A 13143-nucleotide genomic window follows, 5' to 3' on the forward strand; every position below is an offset into this window, starting at 1 on the left:
GCCTGTGGGGTAAATTTAAAACAGCCCTAAGAGAAACATTCAAAGCTCAAAGTACCTATATTAAAAAATCAAAGAGATTTATAATAGTTTTATCAATGTTTCCCCTTGCGAATTTGGAAAAAGAGCAAAGAAAACACCAAATTTCATAGCTGGAAAGATTTCAGTGACATCAGTGTAGAAATTAGAGAAAAAGGGAACAGCAATAACAAGAAAACAAATATAGACAGGTGATGCAACAGAGTTCATTTCTTCAAAATATAAATATTGATCAATTCTTATCTAAACTAACCAAAAAAATAGCAAATGTCAGCTCTAACACAGTAAAACACAGATGTGGAGTCATTCATTATGACAGCACAGCTGATATTCAGAAAATGTTTAGAGTTTACCTTAAAAATTATATACCAGAAAACTTGAAAACCTAAAAGATATGGATGATTTTTCCATATATAAAACTATCAAAATGAAATTAGTATTACATTTAAAACAGTTAAGCAGGTATGGATGGAGAGAAGGCTCAGCAGCTAAAAACATACACTGTTATACAGCACAAAGACTCAGTTTCCAGTTTCCACCTGATAGTTGACAATGCCCTATTAAAACCTAGTCATCAGACAACAGAAGCAAACACACGTATATGCAAGGAAAATACTTCTACAAGTAAACAAAATAAACCTCAAAACTAGACTGGCTTATAATAAGCAATGAGTTTTCAAACATTAACATAAGCTCTAACAAAAAATGTTCAATCTCAGGTGATTTTTTCCAAACTTTCATTCAGAGAACAAGGTTCTCAAACTATTCCATAAAAGAAGGAAAATGTTGGGCAGTGGTGGTGCATATCTTTGATCCCAGCACTTGGGAGACAGTGGCAGGCAGATTGCTGAGTTTGAGGCCAGCCTGGTCTTCAGAGTGAGTTCAATGACAGCCAAGGTTATACAGAGAAATCCTGTTTCAAATAAACAAATTAAAAAAAAAATAAAAAGAAACAGTGATCATAGGAGAAAAAATATGGAAAAAAGGCAAACAACCAAAGTATTTTTCTAAAGCATTACCTTGATACAAAATCAGTCAAATATTCAATAAAAAAGAAAATTGTAGACTGAAATCTATGATGAACATTGACTAAAAACTTCTCAATTAAATACTTTCTAACTAAATTCAGGAACACATCAAAGGTTAGTGAAATGGCTCAAGAGGAAAGAAAGGGTGTTCACAGTTAAACCTGATATGCTAAATTCACATGGTAGCAGTTGTCCTTCCATCTCCTGTTGCATATTTGGTCATACATGAACTCCCCAACTACACATAGACACAAAGAGGATGGGATATATAATATATGATATAAGATATATGATATGTGATATGTAACATGTAATTTCTAATATGTAATATGTACATGTCAAAATACATTTAATTTTAGATGATACAATTCTAGCAATAACTGTCCTGAAAGAATTTACTAGAAAATACTCGGATCTGATAAAGACTCTTATCAAAGGAACAAGATATAAAATTAACTTACATACCTTAATATCTTTCCTATCTACTAACGAAGAATTGAGATACAAATCAGAGAAATAAGTCTGTTTACAGTTGCCTCAAGAAAATACCCTAGAATAAGCATAGGTCAGTTTGCTTGTTTGAAAAAGATATCCACTGTAAATTTCAGCCATTTGAATACTTGGTCCCCAATTGTTGAATGTTTTGGGAAGATTCAGAGTTGTCAACTTGCTGGAGGAAATGTGTCACTGGAAGTTAGATTTAAGGTTCCACAAGAGTGGCACAATTTTGAAGGATCTCTCTGCTTCCTGGTTATGAATTAATGTGTGAGATCTCAACTACTCCTCCACTAGTGTGCCTACTTGGGTAGTGTCATCCTTCTAGACATAGTAATGATTCACACATATAAATCTAGAACCATAAGCCCCAAACAAAGCATTCCTTTTATATGTTGCCTTGCTCATTGTGTTTATCACAACAATAGAAAACTAATTAATATAAGAAGGAGGTGATATACCCTCTACAATAAAATCCTCAACAGGGTGAGTCAGACATTAAGAGTTGGAAAATCTTCTCCTGCTCAGAGACTAGGAGAACTAATTTTAAAAAAGAATGGCCACCCAATCAAAACCAATGTACAGTTCCAACACAATCCCAATCAAAATTTTAATGTCACCCACAAAATTAAAAAATCTTAAAATTCATACAAAATGGTTAGAGGCACATTCCTAAATGATACATTATAACATCACCTCTAATCCTCAGAGATTATTGCAGAAGAGAGAGTGGAGATAATGTAGGAGCTGAAGGATAAAGAGAGAAGTGCTATCAAATGCTGGCTTGTGAGCACGGCAGAGTAAATTCATCAAGTAAAATCATCTGAAACTGGCATTCATCAATGGTGACTCACAGGTTTGGGAAATGATTCATGGTCAATAATCCCTGTTGAAATGCTAGATATTGAAGGATTCAGGATGACAGGATTCTGGTATACAACTGTCTTCATTTGTGTACTTACTGACATCCCTACTAGATTTTCAATAGGTAGTTCCACCCCACAATCTCACAGATGATTCTGATCATGGTTATACAGATGGGTAACAAATAAAGAGGTATGAATGATTTAAAAGATAACTATAGAAAATGGAGGTTAATAAGGACTGAGGGATATTAGAGGGGGTGAAGCATTTCAATAATCAGAATGTAATCTATCCATGTATGAAATGTTTAAATAACAAATTTAATAATAAATTCATATGAAAGCAAAGAAAAATCCCCCAGATAGTCAAACCAGTTTTGGACAAAAGTTCCTTATTTTAAGGTATGCTACAGATATACAGTTATTAAAAACAGCATAGCACAGTTACAAAAACAGACATAGAGATAAGTGGAATAGAAAACCAAGACATATGTTCATATAAATGTAGGCTTCTTATACTTGACAAAATAACAAAACTATACATTTGGGAAAGATAAGATCTTCAGTAAATGGTATTTTGGAAATTATAATGCTATGTGTTGTAGAGTGAGTTTACATCTTAATCCCACATTCTGCAAACATATAGACACAGAAAGACAGACAGACAGACAGACAGACACACACACACACACACACACACACACACACACACACACACACACACCAATCACAAGTGGATCAAGAACCTCAACAGAAGCCTCAAAAACTATGAAACTGTTAAAGAATACAGTAGTATAGAGGCACAGGTAAGGACATCCTAAATAAGACTCATCCCATAATAGGACTCTGAAATCAAGGACAAAAACACACAAGTATAACCTTGCTAAATTAAAAGGTTCTTGTGGGACTGCGTAAAGGTATCCTGGGTCATGGTTGAGCAGGTGCCTAGAACCACGAGACTCTGCAGACTCTGGGTGGGATTCTGTGTGAGAACCGGCAGGAGTTTGGCACCCCCCAGAACCCAGGATCCTGAAAAGCATTCATGGTCTCCATAGAATTACATTGTTCTGTCACATAGGCCAGGCTATAGATCTCAGGCCCTAAAGATTTACATACTAATGAAGGCCAGAGGGCAGAGCAAATTAAACATGCCTCCCCCAGATCCTCCCCCAATCCTCCCCCTTTCTCCTTCCCTATATAGCTGAGGACTGCCCTGAGTTTTTGGGGGGTACGCCTAGATCCATCTATCATCCACCATGACAATAAACTTTTTTGGAACCAAGGACTTCCTCGTGTTATTGGGGCCTGCCGATGCCAAGGCCTCCAGGCCGCTGGAACCATAGGATTCCTCCCGAATGTGGGACCCACCACAGCTGTGGAAGCCTCTCTGGGGCCACCATGGCTGTGGTGGCCTCCTAAAATTTTCCCCACAGGTTCTTATGAAACAATGGAACTCATTAGTCATGTGAAGATGCAGGCTACAGAATGGGTGAAGTCCTTTGCCAGTTACCTGTTTCTTGGAAATGTGTTTGTAGAGTCTACAATGAATTTTAAAAATATTCAACGTCAAGAAAAGAAACAATTGGAACAAAACCTGTGTCGTGGAACCCAAGAGTTCTGCCAAAAAGAGAAAAACAAATGTCTCATAACCAATTTTTAAACTCTTCAACATTATTAGCCATCAAGTAAATGATGCAAATCTACTTTGAGAGCTCATCTTACTCCAGGTGGATTGGCCATTGTGAAAAAAAATAGAAATAAAAATATAAAAAAAGACCAAATGTGTGTGAAGCCTTGGGAAAAGAAAAGAAAATCTAAATATAAAGGGATGAGAAAGGAGTAAATGCAGGTAATTAGCAAAAGTATTGAAAGATAATATATGGCTAATTGTTTTAATTCTAGGTCTGTCATAGAGTGTTAGTTTTGATGGTGTATAATTGAGTGAATTGAGGCAATGATGAAAGTATAACACTTAATGTGAAGCTTCACAGCTTCTTTTTGAATATGAATTCTAACTCTATATAAATTCACTAAGTTACATAGAATTTGAGTATCATTAGTTTTGGTGTATTTTATTTATTTGAAGTTTCTTTATAAAAATTTAATAATTTTAATAACATTTTTAAAATTTTTAAATTTATTTTTCTCAAATCATAATTCATTCACACAGGGGTTACAAACACAGAAAGGCAGGATGTGGGGAAGGGAATGGCACGGGAGTGTGGGTGATCAGGGGGAATACAGACATCATCAGAACCGGGTATTGGGTGGGTGAAGGTTCTGGGGACAAGTCACTATGACTCTGCCTATGACTTGCTTGTCCTTATCTAAGTTGGTATTATGTGCCCAGGTTACCTATTTACAAGGTCGATGACTATTCAGGCTTGTAGATTTCCATAAAGGCTGCCTGTTTACATTAGCTTATAGCCATCTGTTTCAATGTTTTTCCACTGAGACCCAAGACTTGGTGTTTGTATACATGTATGACAGGCCTATTGTTGATTTTAGGCCTATGGCTGATTTTAGGCCTTCAGTGTATAGGCAGGGCTGCCCCTGATATCTCCTCCCCTCTCTAAGTATAGAAGGGTTGTGGCAATTCTAAACTTGAGAAGGCGGGGATAGAGCCCTGACCTCCAATATTTGAAGGGGACCTTGTAGTGGCTTCAGTCCCCTTGTTGTTGTCCAGTGAGGCATGAGGGCCATACACATCACGATGTCTTTTTTCTGGAGAGGGGATACTTTTGACATCAACCCCTATGCAGTCAGGCTAGTCTGTCAGGGAACACAGAGAGATATTTTTAATTTTTATTTATATTCCCTTGCAGAACTTAGCCTCGCAGCCTAAGCAAGAATTCAGATCGCCAGTCAGAGGAGGTTCTGGGTGGCCCCTCTCTGCTTGGTGTATAGGAAGAAATTACAAAAAAGACTAAGAAAATCCACAAATGAGAAGCATGGTAGGAAGAAAATAGCATTTGTTATTTTTCTGTTGCTGTGCTAAAACAACAACATGAAAAACACAACTTAAGGAAGAGAGAACTTGTCCATGGCAGGAAAAGCTATAGAAACAGGAAGCTGAAATTTCATTTCCTTTACTACAAGCAGAAAGCAGAGGGAGTACACTGGAAGGTGCTTAAGAGTTTAATCTCTCAAAGCCCTCCATGAATTGAATACTTCCTCCAACTTGGCTGTGTCTCATAAACATTCTGGAAAAGCACCACCAACTGGGAAACAAGTATTCAAATGTGGGGGCCTATGTGGGACATGTCTTACTAAAATGAAGACTGATGCATCTACATTAAGTTGGAAAGACAAGATATTCCAAATGGTGCTGAAATTGTACATCATGGCACAAGCTGTGGCTGTTTCCTGTTCTTCAGTGGTGTGTGAGAACAGAAAGACTTCACAATCAGGTTTGAAATGTTGATGAGCCTTTGGCCCACAGACTGGTTGAATGTAGAGGCACAAAATGGAGCCTACAAAAGTTCCTCAATGGCTAGAGATTTAGACAAGTTAGGTAACCCACATGAAATTGTGGGTTTTAGCCTCAGAATCAATTAAATAATGTACACAGTAGGTGTTTGTAGTCCTAGAATTCAAAAAGTAGCAGAAGGAGGAGCCAAGCTTCAAAGTCATCCTGGACTATATAGAGAGTTCCAGGCCAACAAAATAGTCTCTGAGATCTGGCACGGGGAGACTCCAGGGACTCTATGGTGGTGACTCTGTCTGAGTCTCTTCACAGTAGGAGTTATGGAGCTTACAATGCCACCTCCTGTTGCTAGGTAGTACTCCCAGTGGAAGGATAATGACAGCAAGAAATTCAAAAAGCATTTGGCCATGGAGTGTCCTGCCTACATGAACTGGAGGGAAAAAGATGGAGCAGAGACTGAGAGAATGGGCAATCAATTACTAGACAAAATTGAGGTACACATCACGAGCAAGAAAAAAATCTTAGACACTATTATTGATACTCTGATATGCTTGCAGACAAGAGCCTAAAATAACTATACTCTGAGAGTCTATATCCAGCAGCTGACTAAAACAGATGCACAAATTTACAGCCTAATATTAGGTAGAGCTCTAGGAGACTTGTGGAAGAGTTGAGGAAAGAATTGAGGGGCCCAAGAGGATAGGAACTCCAGAGGAAATCAACAGAGTCAACTAACCCGCATCTTTGGGTATTCTCAGAGACTGATCCACCAACAAAAAGCTATCATCAGCTAGATATATGGCCGCTTCACATATGTAGCAGATGTGCAGCTTTGTCTTCAAGAAGGTCCCCCAACAACTAAAGCTGGAGCTGTCACAGAATTTGCTTTCTGTCTACAGATCCCATTCCCCTTACTGGGCAGCTTTGGCCTCAGTGGTAGAGGATGTACCTAGTCCTGCAGATACTTGATGTATCATGGAGGGGAGATACCCTGGGGGCACCTACCCCTTTTCAGAGAAGGTGGGAATGAGGAAAGGATCTGTGGGAGGGGGTACTGAGAGGAGAGGGATGCTGGATATTGGGATATAATATAAATGAATAAATAAATTAATTAACAATGTCTCTGAGTTTCCCCCATCACCCATATTTCACAGAATACTCACCATTGCCTTTGAGGAACCATTCAAAATAAGTCTCCAGTGACTCTGGAATCTTCACAAGGTTTGTCGTACTCCAGAAAAAGTAACCAGAAACAAGAACATCTCTGGGATTTCTGATGAGATAGATAGCCTTAAATGAAAAAAAATGTAGATGAAAGTTAATAGTCACTCCTTACTGTTTAACTGGCATAGTTTATAAGAAATGTCAGTAAAACATGCAAAGATTTCTAAAAAAAGATTTATTATCTTTATTTGGATAAAACACATACACGAATGAAAAAATATATAGTCATAATTTCCTTTTTCTAATTTTATTTGTTTTATAAAAATGAAGCAGCAAAATGTTTACTTAATTGATAGTGTAAAAAAAAAAACAACCCAGAGTGATTCAACAATTGTAATGATCAAACAATCACAATTGTTTATCAAACACTAAATGCCCAGCCCACAAAATATACATACAATTAACATTGGACTGATTAAGAAGGTTGTACTGAAGGATTTAGGAAGATATAAATTTCTTTATAATATATTGATTATTTATTTATTTAGTAGTATGTTATATATTGTAGAAACACATTAATATATATTTATATATGAATATATACACAGTAGAATATGTTTAGGAATGTGTTTGTGTGTGTATGTATGTATGCAACAAGAATTAATGCAAAAGAAACCATGAATTTGAGAGAAAAGAGCAATATATATATATCCATAAATTTGGAGGGAGAAAGGGGAATGGGGAAATGATACATATAATTATGTTTTATTATTATAATTTCAAAACATAAAAGAAATAAATTAAGAATTATTCTTTTTGAAAAGACATATTTATTTTATGTACATGAGTACACTGTTGCTGTCTACAGACACACCAGAAGACATCCCATTATGTGTGGTCATGAGCCACCATGTGTTGGCTGGGAGTTGAACTGAGGATCTCTAGAAGAGAAGTTAGCTCTCTTGACCATGGATTAATCTCTCCAGCCCCAAATTTAATCATTCTTAATAAAAAGCTACTCTATATTTTGTACCAATAATTCCAGAATTCATTTATTTAGGTTTCAGTTTCCACAGCCTAAAGTTTTTTAAATCCAGATATCTCCAGATATCCGCACATGCAAATATGTGAATGATCACAAATTCATTGTGACATTTTAAGGAGAGATTACTCTAAGTTTGTCTTTGCAGTTAGAACATAAACTATTTATACATTCTATGGTGGAGGGACACACAAAGAACTTTCTTACTAACTTGGGGCTATGAGTGGTCAGACCTGGGATATCTCTGATTTCTTCTAGTGATTCTCTTTCCATTTCATGGGGGATTGTTATGGCTACTGAACTCAGTAGACAGCTAGAGACAGCATGACACTGTGTGTACCACTGGCCTTTGAACATTGATCCCTAGTCAGGTACTTCCACAGTGAGCAACTGTGTCTTAGGTGACTCACCCACAGGACTTGAATTATATGTTATAATTAAGACTGGCTCATTGGCTTTGATGACACTTTTAAAGTAATATCGACTGTAAACAAGGGTTTGAACTCTGCTTGACCTATATATGTAGTTCCTGAATGTTTTAGTGTGATATTTCACTTTAATACTTAAAGTTCCCCAGGATCACTGTGTGATGGTCCACATTCTGGTATTCTAATATAGTCTGAGATGGGGAAACATCAGCATCACCTAGACAATGAAATCCCACCTTTACATTTCTGAAAGAGCTCCAAAACCTGTCAGGATAAAATAAATTCAAAGGGAATTTGGTCAAAGAAAATCTCAACCACTGGACACTGACCTTGGCCTTGGAACTGAAGAGAGACTTGGGGCATAGATGGATAGGAAGATGAGAGTTCATGAGTCGTGGTCCTTCCTTAGTTATTAATTTAGGATATCCTAGATCACTTTCTAGCCAGGGTGTACGCTCCCAGATGGGCACAGTTTGGACCCACTTGGGATCTCCCTTGGTTTGAATCAAGCAGACAGTCTCAGCCAGCCAGTTTGTTCCTGGATGAATATAAAAAGTGACATTCACTCATTTCAAGAGTACTTGTGAAAAAGCCTCAAGTAGAATATATATCCATACAACTTACTGTGATGCCAATTTTCAAGCATACAGACTTGTGGTGTTCACAATGTTTACATGACTTAAGTACAAAGTATATTCGCTCAGCATATTCTTGAGGATTCATTTTGCAAAAGTGGGACACTAAACATAGTAAACACCAACCTGCCCATGGAATGTCTCCTCCTGTCCTGGGTCATCATCATTCTACATTCTGGTGGAATGAATTTGACTATCCAAGATATTTGACAGCAATGTAATCACAGTGCCTGCCCTCTGACACTGCCTCCTTTAATGTAGTTCACTGCCATTGAGAGACACCCATGCTGCAGTGTATAACTGAGTACTTTCATTAAGTTAAATAAATTTCTTTATGAATATTTACCACACACACTTTCATTTGTGCTTATTTGCTTATTTGTCAGTGGATGTTTTTCTTGCTTCCTTCTCTGAGTTACAATCTGGTTGTTTTTTTCCTGTATTCCCACTTCCTTTGGATTTTCTGTGTCATGGTGCTTTCTATATCAGCAGCATAATCCTTACCAAATGTTCAGTGCTTCTTCACCACAGCAAATATTCATTCCACAAACCACCATAAAATCATTTTTTTGTTTCTTGACTTTCAGAATCCTTCCACTTCCTGGACAAGGTCCACCATAATTCTATCTAACACTCTTCTCTTCAAAGTATCCTCACATAAATTCCTTTATCTCTTGGTGCTATTCATTCTGTTTATCCTCATCACTCTGTCTCTTCTTCTATCTCTTCCCCACAGAGCAAGATAGTAATGCCAGATTCTGCCTCCGGGTCCACCATCATTGTTCTGGGCCCATAGCCGATCATCTCTGCCCACATAGGTCAGATGAGAGGTCTTTCTCTGAGTGCCACACACACAAATCTTCATGACCACAAATCATTTTACACTTTGAATATGTTAAACACTCTACTCATCATCCAAAATGAATGAGGGTCAAAGCTCTAACCTACTTTATACTATTTAGAATCAGTCTTACTTATGATCTTTACCTGACTTTGGGTAAGTCAATATCATCAAGTCGTCTTCTTTCAACACAAACTTATTTCGAATATCTTCCAGCATTTCTTTTTCAAACCCTATGGCAAGAAAAGGTATTCCTTCAAACCAACAATAGTCTGACATCATGAATAGCTCTTTGTACGTGCTCTTCAGCTTATAGCAAATGCTGACACGTAAAATTTATAGGGCAGGTAAGTAAATTATTAACATTCCCTCGTTTATTATGAAACTAGCTACTGATATAAAATAAAAAAAAAACAGTAACCCACAGTCAAAGGTAACTTTATTGAGCAATTTTGAACTCATACAAAGAACATTCTGCAGCATTTCTGAGAAAGAGTTCATATCCCCAAACCAGAAACTAAGTAAGAAGCAATACAACATAGAAATGCAGGTTAATTTCAAATGTTTTTTTAATACAATTTAGCTTTGAGAATGATTTTTAAATGTGCAGAAAAATGACAGAGATCACACAGAAAATTTCCATGGCAAGTTTTTTTTTTAAAGTGATTTCTTTTGAGAAACTCATACTATATTAGCTGCCCTTCTTCTCCCTCTCAAAGCACTCCCTCTCTGTCACATATTTATGATGTCTTCATTAATATTTGTTGCCATTTATGAATGCACACATATATATTCAACTTACTGAGTCCATTCCTTTGGGCTTATATGTAATGTATCCTGATGTGTCCAGTTGAGAATGGAAAATCAATGTTGGATTTCATCTCCATACACAGTTTATTCTCCATCTCTTAGAAGTCATTCATATAAAGTATTTCTTCTTCTTCGGTAAAATCATATAGAAATAACACTAGCCTCTTTGGTGTGCCTTCTAGTGCCATTATTCTGGGTTGTTTGTATAGCTATACTGTTAAGATTTCATGTGTCTATTTTCTCTGTAGTGTCTAAGATAGACATATTCTATCAACAGGAATCTTGGGCCACTAGGGGATTTCTCTACCATCTTCTGTGAATTTTTTTTTCCTGAGTGTTAGGTTGAAAGGATTTATTGCAGATGTATCAGTTGGGGTTGTGATACGCCCGCCTCGCTAGCAAGGATGACGCAACAACAGGATCCTTCCTCACGCACTTTATTGGGAACACACCATTGATTGCAAAGCGAAAGACCCCAGGCCCAAAATGGGTGCTGCTTAAATAGTTATCATGACTGTGTATAAATGTCTAATTGGTGCTTCTTGCAGAACTTCATTTACATACTGCTTGGGCGGGTGAGGAGCTGCATCTGAAAGATACGCAGGCTCACAGCAGGTGTTTACGACCAAAATGCAGTTGTTTTCCACCTCAAACATCAGTGCCAAGCGCCATCTTCTAATGGCGGCTCCTTACAGGGTTGAGTACCTTACTGTCAATTATAATCTACACTTTGTCCCATTGTGGATCTTTGTGAGAGTCTCCATATGCTGCAAAAAGAAGCATCTTTGACAAGGGGTGAGAATTACATTTACCTCAGGTGTAAGGACATGTATTTAGAAAACAACTGGAAATTACACTGGTTTAGGGAACTGATGGTAGTAAGCCTCTTGGGTTTTTGCCTTTTCCAGCTCTAGGTGGTTGTCTATGTTAACAGCACCAGACATAATGTCCCCTCTTCTTGAGTAGGCCTTAGGTTCAATTATATACCCTTTGTTACCATCAAGATAAAAGTGCCACCGTTGTACCCCTGTGAATGTCTTGCTAGTCAAGTCATTCTTGTGGCTCACAGGCTTGATACTTGCATAGTTTGTGGGTTTGATTATTCCTCTCTCTGGGCAGATTTAGCAGCATCTTTTTCTTTTTTTGAAAACCACTTCACTCGGACAAGATTTACAGGTTATAGTAGCTTTGTTTCTCTAAATTCTGTATTTGAAGTGCATTGTGGCTTCAGCAACATAATCTTATCTTCAACTTCTGAGAGACAATTTCAACAATAGTTGATGTTGTTTTGGGGGTATTGTCTCTTAGACTTTCCTGACCAACTACTTAAAAGAAAATTTCTCATGCACGATACTGGTGTTTTGTTATATAATCAGTCATTTTTGGGGAGAACATTATCATTCCAAATGGCACAATATCTTGAAACTGCATTTTAATGTTTCACATATATATGTGCATTATGTGTGTTTTTTAGATAAATATTGGATAATATAATTCTCTATGGCTTTTCCAACATTCTTAGTAGGAGTCTGACATTAGGCTAGAACAAATAAGTAATTTCAGGCAGTAATATAAATCTTAGGCTAGAACAAAGAAGTAATTACAGGCAGGAATCTAAATCTTAAGCTAGAACCAAGAAGTAGGCTTCAGGCATGAAAATAATTTTGCGCTAGGACAGGGAAGTAGTAGGCTCAGATATTTTGGTCATCTTGATAAGCCCTTAGAAATAGTGATCATGGGAGTGATCACATGGCTCTGTTTATTGTCTTGCTTTTTCTTTGACTCTCTGGTTTGTCTTGCTTGTTCCTTGAATATTTGCATCTATTGTAGGGCTAGTTCCCCAACCTAGAACTGACCTTAATACTTGCATGTAATTTATATGGTATAAAAGCAAAGAATGAGGAGGAGAGATGGGATAAGAAATTAATGGGGGGATGTGGAAGAGGGAGAACGTTTGAAATGTAAATAAATAAAATATCAAGTAAAAAACCCACAAAAAGAAGAGAATGAAACTAGAACAGTATTGAACTGTGAGAGGTTTTCCCCTGCTTCCGAAAGTAATGACTAAATACACTGTAATACAACAGACAAAAGTTGCTAACAAAGAAACTGTCATTGGCTGCTGAGTAGCGAAACTCAGAGTGCACAGGATACTGTGTGTCCACCCTTGCTTACAATCAGCTCCAAAGCAGATCAGGTCACCTAGATACAATTATTCTTCAAGAGACTATCTCAATGAATCTAACAGATGCTATTCTTGTTGCTGTGTTTCTATAGAACAACTCTAGTTTGTTTTCAAAGGAATCTTAATCTCCTTAAAAAGAAAATATGTTATCACATGTTACAAAGTTTATCGCAAATTCACACAAACATA

At 37.1% G+C, this 13143-nt stretch overlaps 1 protein-coding gene across 1 annotated transcript; it reads right to left on the reverse strand.

The window, feature by feature from the left end:
* Positions 1-904: 904 nt before the first annotated feature.
* LOC114634864 (bile salt sulfotransferase 1-like) lies at positions 905-10283 on the reverse strand (the record flags this gene model as incomplete). Its single annotated transcript, XM_028783464.1, has 4 exons — positions 10106-10283; positions 8813-9021; positions 7013-7139; positions 905-949 (listed from the first exon to the last, which is right to left on the reverse strand). Coding segments are annotated over exons 1-4 (517 nt in total), but the record flags the coding sequence as incomplete, so codon positions are not given.
* Positions 10284-13143: the final 2860 nt, after the last annotated feature.

This window comes from Grammomys surdaster, unplaced genomic scaffold (assembly GCF_004785775.1).
Source record: "Grammomys surdaster isolate TR1022 unplaced genomic scaffold, NIH_TR_1.0 1131, whole genome shotgun sequence".
In the NCBI taxonomy this organism is placed as follows: Eukaryota; Metazoa; Chordata; class Mammalia; order Rodentia; family Muridae; genus Grammomys; species Grammomys surdaster.